This window comes from Annulohypoxylon maeteangense (genome assembly GCF_022496945.1).
Source record: "Annulohypoxylon maeteangense strain CBS 123835 unplaced genomic scaffold GGS22scaffold_6, whole genome shotgun sequence".
In the NCBI taxonomy this organism is placed as follows: domain Eukaryota; kingdom Fungi; phylum Ascomycota; class Sordariomycetes; order Xylariales; family Hypoxylaceae; genus Annulohypoxylon; species Annulohypoxylon maeteangense.
Genome location: NW_025953253.1, coordinates 907,961 through 920,364, shown reverse-complemented (window position 1 = coordinate 920,364; position 12,404 = coordinate 907,961). Strand labels below are relative to the sequence as shown.

Sequence of the window (12,404 nt, the reverse complement as noted above, 5' to 3'; positions counted from 1 at the left end):
CTTGAGTCTGCTCCGCGTTCGCTTGCGCAGCTTCAAGAACGGCGAGACGCATCGAGGTCTTGCCAGACGACTGCTCAATACTTCTAATCTTTTGGTCGCGCTCATCGAGAACAGATCGGAGGCGATCTTCCTCTTCGGAAGAGATACGGAGAAGTCGCTGGATCTCAGATAACCTATCTTCTGCATCCCTGCGACCAGAAATCTCCGTTTCGTTCTTATCCTCCTGGAGCTTGAGTCGATCTTCAAGATCATGGATCCTTTGGTCGAAAATGCTACGGTTCATGATTTCAACTTCGACCTTCGTCTCTGCTTGCTCAAGCTGTCGCCGAAGCTCGGAAGCCCGATCTTCAGCATTGCGTCGGACTGTTATCTCGTTCTCGCTTCTAACCTCCTCGGCCCGAAGTCGTTGCTCTAGTTCAAAAACTCTCGAGCGCTCGTTCTCGGTCCGCCCCTCCTCAACACGCAGTCGTTGCTCGAGTTCTAACATTCTCGACTGCATCTCGGAAAGCCTGCTGCTCGCTTCCTCGTTATTGTGAATCACCGGTTGGGGGGTCGGAGGCATGCGGCGCTCAACTGCCTTTTCAACAATATTCTGGAGATCTTCACCACGGAAGTCTAGACGTAATGTTTGACTAAGCTCCTCCTTCATCTGTTCCATTGCCTTCAAGATAGCCACATTCTCCTTATCGGTGTTTTGTTCGACAGTTTCGAGTTGAGCGGCTTGAAGAGCACGCGTGGCCTGTTGTTGGTTGAAAGCATCCATAACAGCAATCCGGATCTGTTCAAGCTTCTTATCTCTTCTAGGGCTCATTGACCGACGGAGAGGTGCTTCTCCCTCGTCATCTTCGTCATCCGCATCACTCTCTTGTATCTCAGCAGAGACACTGCGTACATCACGTCGACTTGAAGGTGGTCTGCGAGCTAGACCACCCAAAACGTGATGGATATTACCGAGTGTCTTCTCTAGAGGATCGAGTCTAGAAGCTAGGAGGCTGCCAACCAAGTCGTTGACATGGCCATCGAAGTACTGAACGCGTTGTTCGAGTTTCTCTTGTTCGCTAGCACTGAAAACATCGTCCCAGTCGCTTTCCGGGAGACTGTCTCCAACATTCAGTCTGTGCACAGAACCATCGAATGTTTGGGATAAAGCGCTGTGTGGAGGGTCGACAAAAGGGTCTTCTAGCTCAGTCGAAGGTCTCGGGGCGCCCGCTTGCTTGGGCAATGTGAGATATTGACGAGGGCTTGGGCTTGGTGCATCACTTCGGAACGGGACCTGGGTTGGTAAGTGCACAGACGGAGACTTTGTAGTGGCAGCAGCAGAAGCAGCGGCAGGAACACTGTGCTCAGGACTTGGTTGGCGCCACTTCGGAGATTCCATAGCCCTGTTCACTCCCATAGTAGGGTCTTTCCGATTGAGATGCTGCATAACCGCATCAATCTCTTCAAATGTAAGTTCATGGGTAGCCTCATCTCTAGGTTGAACAGCAACATCTGACGGCGGGCTGACAGGCAAAGGCTCGAAGCTATGTAGCTCCGATAATTCACTGGCCTGTTCGGTAATACTTTCTGCAAGGAATTCCGGAGCTTGATCAGAAACTGGAGACGGCGTGGCCGCAAACCGAGAAGCGGACAAGCCAGCAGATTTCGGGGGCGGTGAGGGGGTAGCCGCAAACCTCGACGCGTTCAAGCCCTTCGGAGCAGGTGGAGGTGATGCGAATCGCGACGACCCTAGACCCATTGAGGACGGAGCAGGGTCACGTTGTACAGATGCAGCCCGGGATGCGGATACTGGCTCGGGTTCTTTTTCAATGCCAGCAGGGGTAGACGTGAAGTCTGGTCCAGGAGTTGGGGATCCAGCACGGTCATCTTCGATTTCATCCTCAGGCTCAGGGATGTGCACTGGCTCGCTCTTCAGAACAGGGTCAAATGAAGCGGCGTTGCTCGTTCCGAACATAAAGGCCCCTGGCACAAACGGCCTAGCTGTTGCGGAAAGGCTCTTGTTATGCTGCTTCTTAAACGAGGGTTCCTCGTCGCCAAATGGCCTAGCATTATTGAAATCCTGAATCTCAGTCTCGTTGTTGAATTCGAATGGCTTCCAGGTGCCCTTATCCTGGTCAGGAGAAGTCGTTGATGGGCTAGTGGTCGTTTTCGTATCATTCGATTCGGACTGTAACTTGCCGTCTGTAGATTCTGAGAGTACAGTCGATGCAAAGGTCGTGTCCCCTACATGCATATTCTCATCGTCATCGATCTTAGCCTGGCCGGAGAGATTCTCCTCTTCAAGACCATCTTCAATTTCGGATTCTTCAGTCTCTGTCACGGCTGAACTGGGCTGAGCCAGTGGCACAACCTCGGGCTCAGGTGTGGGTTCGGCAAACATGGGCACGTCATCACCATCGTCGCTGTTGTCCCTGAACTTCTTTTTCGTCGGATTGGCATCTGCGGGCTGACTTTCTTGATCCTTAGTGGGAGCTGGAGTAGGAGCAGCAGCAGAGTGTTGGCTCGTTGGGCGAATGATAGGAATGGCCTTTGACTTCTTCGTAGCCTTCGCAGCCTCAGAAAGCTTCAGGTCAATGTTGCTAAAAATGCTAGTTGGGCGAATTTCACTCGTCTCATTGCCAGAGGCTCCCGCACTAGTGACCGATGAAGAGAAGGATTTCAGTGGCTGGAAAGCGGGGGCATCGGGGTTGAATTTCGGTCCAGATGCAGAGAAGCTAAATTCACCCTTACGAGGGGAGAATGCTGGCGCCGTGGCACTGATCTTAAGCTTAGATGACGACGACGTCGAAGGCACGCTGAAATGGCTCGATGTCGTGGACTGGGGATTAGGCGTAAAGGATGGGAGCTGGAATGGAGCTGGCTGAGCATTCTGGTTGCCACCAAAGACGAACTGACTAGGAGTAAAGCTGCTCGTGGGATTAAACTTGAACTCGGCCGCACCAGCATTCAACTTCGAAAGCGAAGGCTTGCTGGCATGACTCGTACGTCGTGAAGACGCCTTGCTTTCAGCTGCCGCTGGAACATCCGCCCAGGGATTGCTAGTGGTGGAGAAAGAGCGCTGATGCAATTGATTAACCAAGTCAAAGGCTTGGATAGGAGTACCCAAATTACTTGGGTTTGTCTCGATCTCATATGCGCTATCACCGTTACGTAAATCAAGCTTCGCAGGCCTATTCTTCCGGAAAGTTCCCTCGTCAGTACTATCACGTGTCTCCTCGTCGAAATACGCCGTCTGAGAAAGTGAGTGGCCACGACTATGAGGTTGCGGATGATGAAGCTTCGGCCCTTCATCAGAGTCGTTCCCGAAGTTGCCAAAGTGTACGGAAGGACCTCGGGTGTGAGAAGCAGAAGGTACTTCGACCTCTTCCAAAGGCCCATCGCCTTCCGCTTTCTCGTACTCGTCGTGCGGACTATAGTCCTTATGTTCTAACTGAGAACGGAATTGCTCTTCCAAGTGATACTCAGCATCGTCAATCTCCTTCTGAAGACTCGCGCTAGCGTTGTGACGAATGAATTGACCGGGTTCCGGAGTTTTAGATGGACTTTTATCCTCTTCATACGGATTGGTCTGAGTCTCTTCTTCAACTTCACGCAATTCCTGCAGTCGAGGAGATGGTCTGGCAGAGTCCTGTCTATGCAAATACTGATGAGGTAAAATTGGGTATTGCAAAGATTGATGTCTCTGATGCACGCCAATTGGCGGGGACGCACCATCTCGCTGAAATGGGGAATTTGGCGAGACTAGAGAGTTCAAGTTAAGAACGGAAGGCGAGCCATTTCGACCAAGCTGTTGCTGGAGCAACATTTGCGGTGACCAGGCGTGAGGTGAAGTCGGTCCAGAAAAATGGAAAGGAAGCTCGCTTGGCGAGATAGAAATCGATGCACGGGGATGAAATTTTCCATGTAACGGCTGGCCGTTAAAAGATGCAGGTGATGCAGCCGAAGGTATGGCAGGGCTCTGCGTAGACGAACCAGACAAGAAGGGAGGATGGAAAGGAAACGGTTGTTGCCCATTACTATTAACCGAAGAAGATGGTATAGGAGGCGAAAACGGCAGCGGAGGGTAATGATTCGAATTCTGACGACTCATGTTTGATGCAGCTGGAGAAATAGAAGGAGGTGGTGCCTCGTCATCGCCAAAGGATACACCAAGCGCTCTAAGCTTGGCTTCATTCAGCTCATTGACATAATTTTTCCAAGCTATAAAAATATTAGCAACGTCCTATCGAACGGACTCATTAAAAGCAACATACCATTCAGATCTGGAAGCGTGATCTGATATTTGTGCTCGGAACGTTCAGTAGTCATATCGCCTTCGTCTGGCCATTGACCTCGGCTCTGAGAGTAATTTTCGAGGGGGTCCAAAGGAGCATGAACTCCTTCCAAGTCAAATCCTCGAATATTATAACCTAACTGTTCCCATGATCGCAACATTGCTTTTACTTCTGCTTCGCGCAGGGGAACTGGAGCCTTGCCAGGCTGACCTCGTACTTCATCCCACGGCAAGCAAACAAGAATATTCTTTCCCTTCCATGGTACTTTCTTCTTCTGTCTCGGAGTGTGTCCCGCAACTAGCTTGATCGCCTTTGCAGGAGTAGCTGGGGGTTCAGCAGGCGCGGTGGCGACTGATCCGTTCGTGCTCGGTTGATCACTCCTAGGAGTATCTGCTCGAGAATCTAGGGTATGGATGCTAGCAACATCCTGGCCACCTCTTTCCATATCAAGCACGTCCATACTTGCGACTCTGCTAGCGACGCGTCGGTTAAGAACTGCTTGTTTTAAAGTTTCGTTGCTAGAACGCTTCCTCGGATGATGCCGGGACGCTAGACTAGAGGCTCGCGATGGGTGAAGAGTATTAGTAACAGTAGCTCGTGGTGTTCTCGGATCAGCCTCTTCGAACCAACCGGCGTCGTCACCTGAAGTGGAGCCCCTCAATGAAGAGTGCTCGCTATCGTCGGTCCCGTCACTGAGCCAGTTGCGGTGTTCAGAGCTCAAATCGTCGGTGGTATGCTGACGGATCCAATCTTCTGTAATACCGCGAAGGGGGCGCCGGACGCGATTCACAAGTACGGCGGCGCTACCAGAAAGCGAGGATGAGGGGTGCTCCGGCTCAGTTGTTGCGATTAATGGAGCAGGGCGTAAGAAAGGAGTGTTGATCTCAAGCTGGTGCAATGGAGATTCTTCTGAAGTTTCGCTACTAAAACTCAGTCGGCGAAATTGGTTGCTATCGGCGTCTGGGTACGGTGAACCCCAGCTAGTTGTAACGTATTGTCTATCGCCTTCGTTGCCGCGACTAGATGGTGGCGTCCGAAGATATTCGGAGGCCCTGCCCGGTAGCTTGGGAGCTGGCAGCGGTGGAAGTACCGGGGATGTTTCACCGTCGCCGACAGTCGAAGTACTCGAGACGGGAGACGACCTCGCTGAATGACGAGATGGTGAGGCTCCAGTGCCGTCCTGTGCAGAGGCACGAGGAGGGGTCGACGACTTTGAAGAATACGTCTTTAGGGGGCTTGGCCCAATGGATACAGGTTAGTCCTGAGGTATTATCGTTGGCTATCGATTCAAGGGAGAGATGGCGGAGGACCGGTTCCCAAGCGAGACATACCACGACGAGATCAGCGCAGACGAGACACGGATCGCCTGCTGCTAGATCTCCAAATTATTACTCTCGCGTTTAACGTGCGCCCTCCTTCGTTTACCGGACGATAAATAGGGATCGGTCCTGGGCCAACTAAGGGGTCGAGTTGCGGTGATTGGCAACGTGGGTATCTGTCGCGACGCGTTGCTGTTCATAAAACGAAAGCTCACCGATCACCGAAATTACCTATCGACTAATCGGGAGAACGAAGGAATAATAAAAAAGGAGCGGAAAATAGAAATTAAAAGAATGGTAAAAATACGCAACTCTCCATCGGCTTCGACTGAACTTGTCGCTTTCCGGCCTGAATCCAAGAGGGGAATTAATTATGAGATGGATTCGGACTCGAAAGTTAAGACGCGATGGAGGTGAAAGCTGTCCTGGTGGTATTAAACCGTAAACCCCCTTTGGTTTGCGAGGAAAACCCAAGTTGTCCAAAATTTTGTCCGGGATTGCCTGTTAATTGAAATTGCTATTACTATTAGATTTAGTCTAGTGCTAAATTTGACGTGATAAGGGGTACTTCTCTAAGGTAAGAACATAGGGGTATTTTATGTGAGGAAGGCACGTGCGTCATGTCACTTCCATCAGTCTCTAACCGTTCAAATTGATTCGCGTGGTGGATTCGCATACTATGCATAGTGCTTCCCCTCGTCCATAATTTTAATGGGCCTTACCATCGCCTTGGATATCCACTCCTGCCACTCTGGGTCGCGCTTTCCACGTATCCATCCAGAATCCAGTTCATCCTACCTGACACTGGCAGGTGCAGGACGTGAGCGCTCATAGGTCCAGCCAAGCAAAATTCCTAACCAGGAAGGTTGGTTAAATTCCAACTATAATTCTTTTTCTCTTCACTTTTCTTTTCTTTTTCACCCGTTGCTTTTTTCCGTACCTAGTACATACATCATCTCAGATTACAAGAACAGACGAACTCTACCTACTGAGGGGCACAAACCTAATCGTTGTACGATGACGCAAGCTTCCCCTTCAAAAACGATCATTTCAACTCCGTTTGTGTTGTTATAAGTATAAGCGATCTTAAGGATCATAGATTTATCTGACTACCTGATCGCTCTCACAAGACACACGTGTTCGGCAGTTATATTTGCTAATTTATTATATGTACATTTACCCACTTATCTCCAGAGACAACGAGGCGAACGAAAGTGAGTCCTAAGCTTTTCTAGTTGATGAAATTCATAGCATGTGATGACTGATGTATTAAAATAGAAATCATATTTTCGGCGTGATCTGTTGGACTCTTCGAGTTTTGTTATGGTTATGAATAAGGAGTAAAGTCGATAACAGCGAGGGTTCCTTACAAATACATTGATGCGTAGAGAGTGATTGGAAGTGTGCGTTGGCAGTGAACCCTTAAAAGCATCAATCCATCAATCCAACAGTTGTGTAACACGAAAAGCCAATTAATCCCCATCTTACTGGATGTCTGGAATGACATAAGGTCCGACTCGTTCGGAATTTTCAGCCGCAGCTATCAAGGGTGCTAGAAATACCTGCCTACATCACTACCTTACCTAGGTAGTCGCCAACATCTTTCCTCTCGCGTAATGGAAAGCCAAGGCCAGTAAAATATCATAACGGGGTTTTAAGGAAACTAATAGGCAAGTGATAATGCGAGTTGGGAAGATTTGTTCAAACAAGAGATATATTTACCTAGTAAATATGAACCGAGGTTATTTAGCAGTAACGCTAAGTGATACTCGGTTCAAAATATCCGCCTCAATCGACTTAAATTCCTGAAAATTGCTCAGCGGAAAAAGATAAAACCTCTTATTAACAACAAAATGGGTTATATACCTCATTTATATAAGTATATATAACACTATTTGATTACCTAGCGTAACAGTCTTTAATAATTAGGTAACCATACATTGTAATACCTACTAAAACACACCGTGGACGTTTAAAGTGGTAAGTACTTATCAAAAAACGCTTGGTATTTAGCGGCTTCCAAACATATCACATTATATACTTAAATCGAGTGGCATAAGTAGGTATTTAGGTAGGTTTCGATATAGCAGAATTATAAAAATTGATGATAGTAAATGAGAACTGAGTATGACTTAATAAGAGGTGAGGTTTATGAAGTGGCATGGGTAGCATGGGTAACATTATTAGATATTCATGCGCAACGTCGATCTGAGATTATTAGCAAGCGTCAAGAACAACGACATAACCTTATTTAAAAATAGACAGTGCCGTGCCGCCAAACTTAAGACAGTCTCAAAATAGATGGATAGACGAACCGCGCGACATGTGACGAAAGGCCGCCCGAAGGTAAAGTGGTTTCCGGATTCCAAACGCCGGCTAGACGATCGGAATGCCTGTCGGAATAAACACCACGGATGTCATACCTATCGTGAAATCTAGCCTAGTCCGAGCCCGCCTTTTATTAATTTTTTTTGTGTGTCTAAGGCGGAGCCTGTTCCCCACATTCCTAAGATGTAAGTCAAAAAGGAGAATCTGCAAAAGGCGTAGAATTATATATTAGAATCGACGTAGTGCGAACCGTCTGGCTTACCTCACCAATGAGGAGCTACATCGCACTTCCGTTGAAGGAATATGTATCTTATCCAAGCAACGATACCGCTCGTAGTCGGAGGTATTGTAACAAGGAAAATCCCACCGGTTACGAATATATAGCGGCGCAACGGCGCGCCGCACCATTGGCATAATACATAGATTTTAGAGGTTCCCGACCACAAATTAGCCAGACAGCCAGAATAGGACGGTGTTTCGAAACAACATCCCGTGCCCGTGTCGCGAATATACTCGGCTATGGGTGTTTGGCTCATGATCATAGGGCATAAGTACAATCGTCTCAGAAAATTGCGATTGTTTGTTTATTACTTCGTGCATACTTAGGTACCTAAGTAGGTAGGTTCAAACTTGATTGTCGGGTTTAACGGGCCTATGAAAACCTATGAAAGCCAGTAAACAGTATTCTTGTCTGACAGGTCAGCAGCATGCAACGTTGTTCGATCGACATTACTGACGTTATCATTTGCAGCTTACTTGCGTTGTATTCAGCAGTCCCCTTATTATTGTGGCTATGTGCCCAGGTGGTTTTTCGGCTTGAACTTCGGGGCAACATCACCCAATTCAAGGCACCAAGCCCAGCAAGCCCTTCCCGTCAGACCCTGATGATCTTGGTGTCTTTAGTGGACGAAAATGCGCAGAATGGGGCAGATACGTCCGATCTTGGGTACGTAACGTGATGTACCAGTAGTATGCCCACAACTAAAGAGGCTCCAGAATCCAGATACCGTCCTTTCGCAGGTGCCCGCCGGTTTGAGGTAACCAAGCTTGCGAGGGATACCGTGGCTGCGAGGTACATAGGGTTTTGATGATTATACGTACTACATAAATATTGTTTAAAATATTCTTCGAAGTTTAAAGATAAAATATATGGTAAGCTTTGAGGAGAGAATATTTAAACACAAAGAAAGGGATGCACTATTTTTAGTCAAGTTTCGAAAAAGTACATTATTGCGCGTCGCTGCCGAAATCCGGCAGGACCGGTCTCCTTACTATTAAGGGAGGTACTTACATATTTTATCCTCAATTCAATCCATTCAACATAGTAACATACTACCTAGGTAATAGGTAATACATGCAATTCCTAGGTAGCCTGACAGCCTGAGTGAGTACCATGCCTTAGGTACTATGTAGGCACCAATAAGAAAACTCGATTGAGTCTTTCAAAGATTCTACTTGTAATATCTGGATCTTGATGGGTTCGCTACGGTGATAAGAGACTGGAGCAAATGTGCAGAATATTTAGTCGTACATATGCGAAGCGCTGTCATACGCTGTAGGTACAAGATGAATACATCGAATACATCGACATCGGTACAATTTTGTCATGGTACCACCAATTAGTTGTCTAAGAAACTCAAGTTCGTGGGTCCATTAAAGACCCCACTCGCCCCTTGCCTTTGTTGACCGATGATTGGGTCTTTGATTAAGAGAATTATGCGCGAACCCTTAAGCAGCAGCAGCTTTGTGCAAAAATACGAAGCTAATGTAACCATACCTCGTCCCGTTAGCCCAGTTAACCCAGTTAATCATCTCAAGGACCAAGGAGCCATCACTCTTCCAACAGAATCCAGGCCTTCGTCAGAATTCTTCACCTGGGCACATCCTAAATCCTACCTATCCTACTCTTGGTCATTCGTTTCTTTCCCTCACCTCACTCATTCGACATCAAAAACAACACCATATTGCATCTTTTCCTAGTACACCATTGCGTTCGTTAAGTCCTGAGGTTTTCTACTTTTTTACCTCTTTACGTTTTTGCACTACCCACCTAAGCGCTCGTTCTTTCTCGAACACCCTAAAACCCCTATATCTTACCGGACACCTCATTACAAGCAATTTCCTGTCGCGTGTCATCCGAAGACACATTTGGGTTTGTTAGACGGTGCTCCAGATTTAAGATTACCTATCCCGTTCATCACCGATACACGTGTTACGGGAACTATCATCTTGCTACAATCTCGAGAAGGGAGGAGAGAGGGACAGACTATATCCATTTAACTCTCACCTTTCCTTGTTATCGACATATTCTAGCATTCCTCTAGACCACAGACCATCACTGGTCGCTGCCCATAATGTATTCGACGCGGCTCATGAACCTTTTGATGGTGGCACTTTCTGTGTCATCCGTCACCGGTGTAGCATGGCTAGATAATCGACAGACCGGCCTAGGCCATCACGAGGTGAAGAGACAAGATAACCCTCTCTCGATTGCGACCCTGGATACCGATTCTGCGGCGGCTACTGCTGCATCCACATCGAGCGCAGACGATACTCCGTCATCAACTTCAACGTCAGCCCGTTCGACAACCACCACCCCAACTAGCACTAGCAGGGCTTCTTCAACTACTTCGACAGCAGAGAACACAACCCCGACATCAGCTCAAACGACACCCAGCAGTACCAACAACAACAGCCCCACGACCTCAGCAACGTCCACCACTAACAGAGCCTCATCCTCATCCACGCCAATAGAAACAACTACCAATGGCGGCGGTGGTAGTACCACCTCGGCAGCCCCCAGCACGACCCTGGCGCCCTCTACTTCAACTTTTGTGACCGTCATCACTACTACTGATTCGGCAGGACAAACAGTTACTACCTCTTCGTCCAGCACAATAGTGTCGACACCTACGGCTGCCCCCTCGTCCCAAAACAGCACCATGCCCCCAACTACTAGACACACGATCATCGGTGTCTGTGTTGGCGTTGGTGGCGCGATTGTTCTTGCGGCTGCTGGTGTGCTATTCTGGAGACTTCGCAGCAAGAGGAGGAACCACGAGGAGAATGAGGAATTGGTCAGCTACGGCGACGGATTTGGCGGCCCTGGTACTGCTGAGAAGAGCGAGCCTAGCGGTAGTACCGCCACTCGCAGCCCGTTCCAGAGCACCCTCGAGAGTTACCACGCGCCGACGCAAACGAACGCTGCTTCCAACTTCTAAGCATGGGAATATATGTCCTTGGCATCGCCCTCATCTCCTACTTATTATGCGGCATTGAATTAGACCGCGCGGGCGCCGGAGTTTGGAGGTATTCGCATGGCATAAGCAATCATCATGTTGACCCCATTTCATAAACCGGCATCCTAAGGAATAGAAAAACTTTTCCACCTTATCTCACGAAACACGTACTCTAAGAAAAAATGGCGGAGGCAGGGTTTTTGTGCACGAGACTAGTAACGCTTCTGATCTGAGCGACGTGTTCGACTCGGCCGAGCAAGGTAGAACAGCTCCATGACCTAGTCTACGCAGCTGAGACGCGAAAGAGAAGGGGGGATATTTGTATACAGCTTCATAATACCAGCTTCTTCGATTCTCAATCAAAGTACATACGAACACGTACCTACATACTCTTGCAGGCACAAGTCGTCACGTCAATTACCTCAATTAATATACAATATTCCACCGTACTCTTAGTTTGTTCTTTTCCTCATTTATGATGTACTCACTCAATTGCCGCTTTTGAATGCGATAACCTTGTCAAACTCAAATATCTAGGCATGATGCTAAGACTAGATCCCGCGTAAGTTTCAAGACGTCGGGCTGGAATTAAGGCTGGTATCAAGCATTAGGTTCAACGATCTAAACGATGAAGCATATTTGAACGTCAACCCAACTTTTAAGCTTCGACGGGTCTCTAACGGGTCTTGAACTTACGGCAGATGGTAAACTTTATGATTGGATTTGGTTATATGGGGATTTGACCCGGGGTGAAAGTCAAAAGGGGTCAAAGGGATGGATTGGTGGAATTGTAAAAGCTTTTTCTCCATTTCTAGATCAGATCTAGATCTCACATTCCAAGCCATACATACATATGCACTTACCTAGGTCAAGCTCAATTCTTTTAATTCCGATTGGGTTTTTAGTATTTATTACTCGTATATCATCGGCTCTTACGCTGCGAGGAATTGGCTAAGCTATTTAGCGTGATGGTGAAGACGGATAGGAATAGTCTAGGTGGGATCGTGGTTTGGTCCGTCTCAGGATGGTTTCAGCACCGCATCTGCCTCTCTGTCTAGGTATCTGTGCGATCTCCCGCGACTGTCGAACCAATTATCAGATCACCTATGTTTCCGTGTTTCATTTCTTTCCTCGGGTGTCATACGTGCGTTGCGAGAATATCCAAGTTTTGCTGTCAACTGTTAGGGACGTATGTATTATGTAGCGAAGTAAGAAGGTTTAGCAAATACTCTCGAAATCAACAA

The 12,404-nt window shown here is 47.8% G+C and overlaps 1 protein-coding gene across 1 annotated transcript; it reads left to right on the top strand.

Moving 5' to 3' along the window:
• Positions 1-10,179: 10,179 nt before the first annotated feature.
• On the top strand, positions 10,180-11,663 carry GGS22DRAFT_124955 (uncharacterized protein). Its single transcript, XM_047958316.1, has one exon. The coding sequence runs from the start codon at positions 10,276-10,278 to the stop codon at positions 11,140-11,142; it is 867 nt and encodes a 288-aa protein (XP_047819987.1). The 5' UTR covers positions 10,180-10,275; the 3' UTR covers positions 11,143-11,663.
• The last annotated feature ends 741 nt before the right edge of the window (positions 11,664-12,404 follow it).

What these genes read in the sequence shown, in the direction of transcription:
- GGS22DRAFT_124955 (XM_047958316.1), top strand. Translation starts at nt 10,276, where the DNA reads ATGTATTCGACGCGGCTCATGAACCTTTTGATGGTGGCACTTTCTGTG.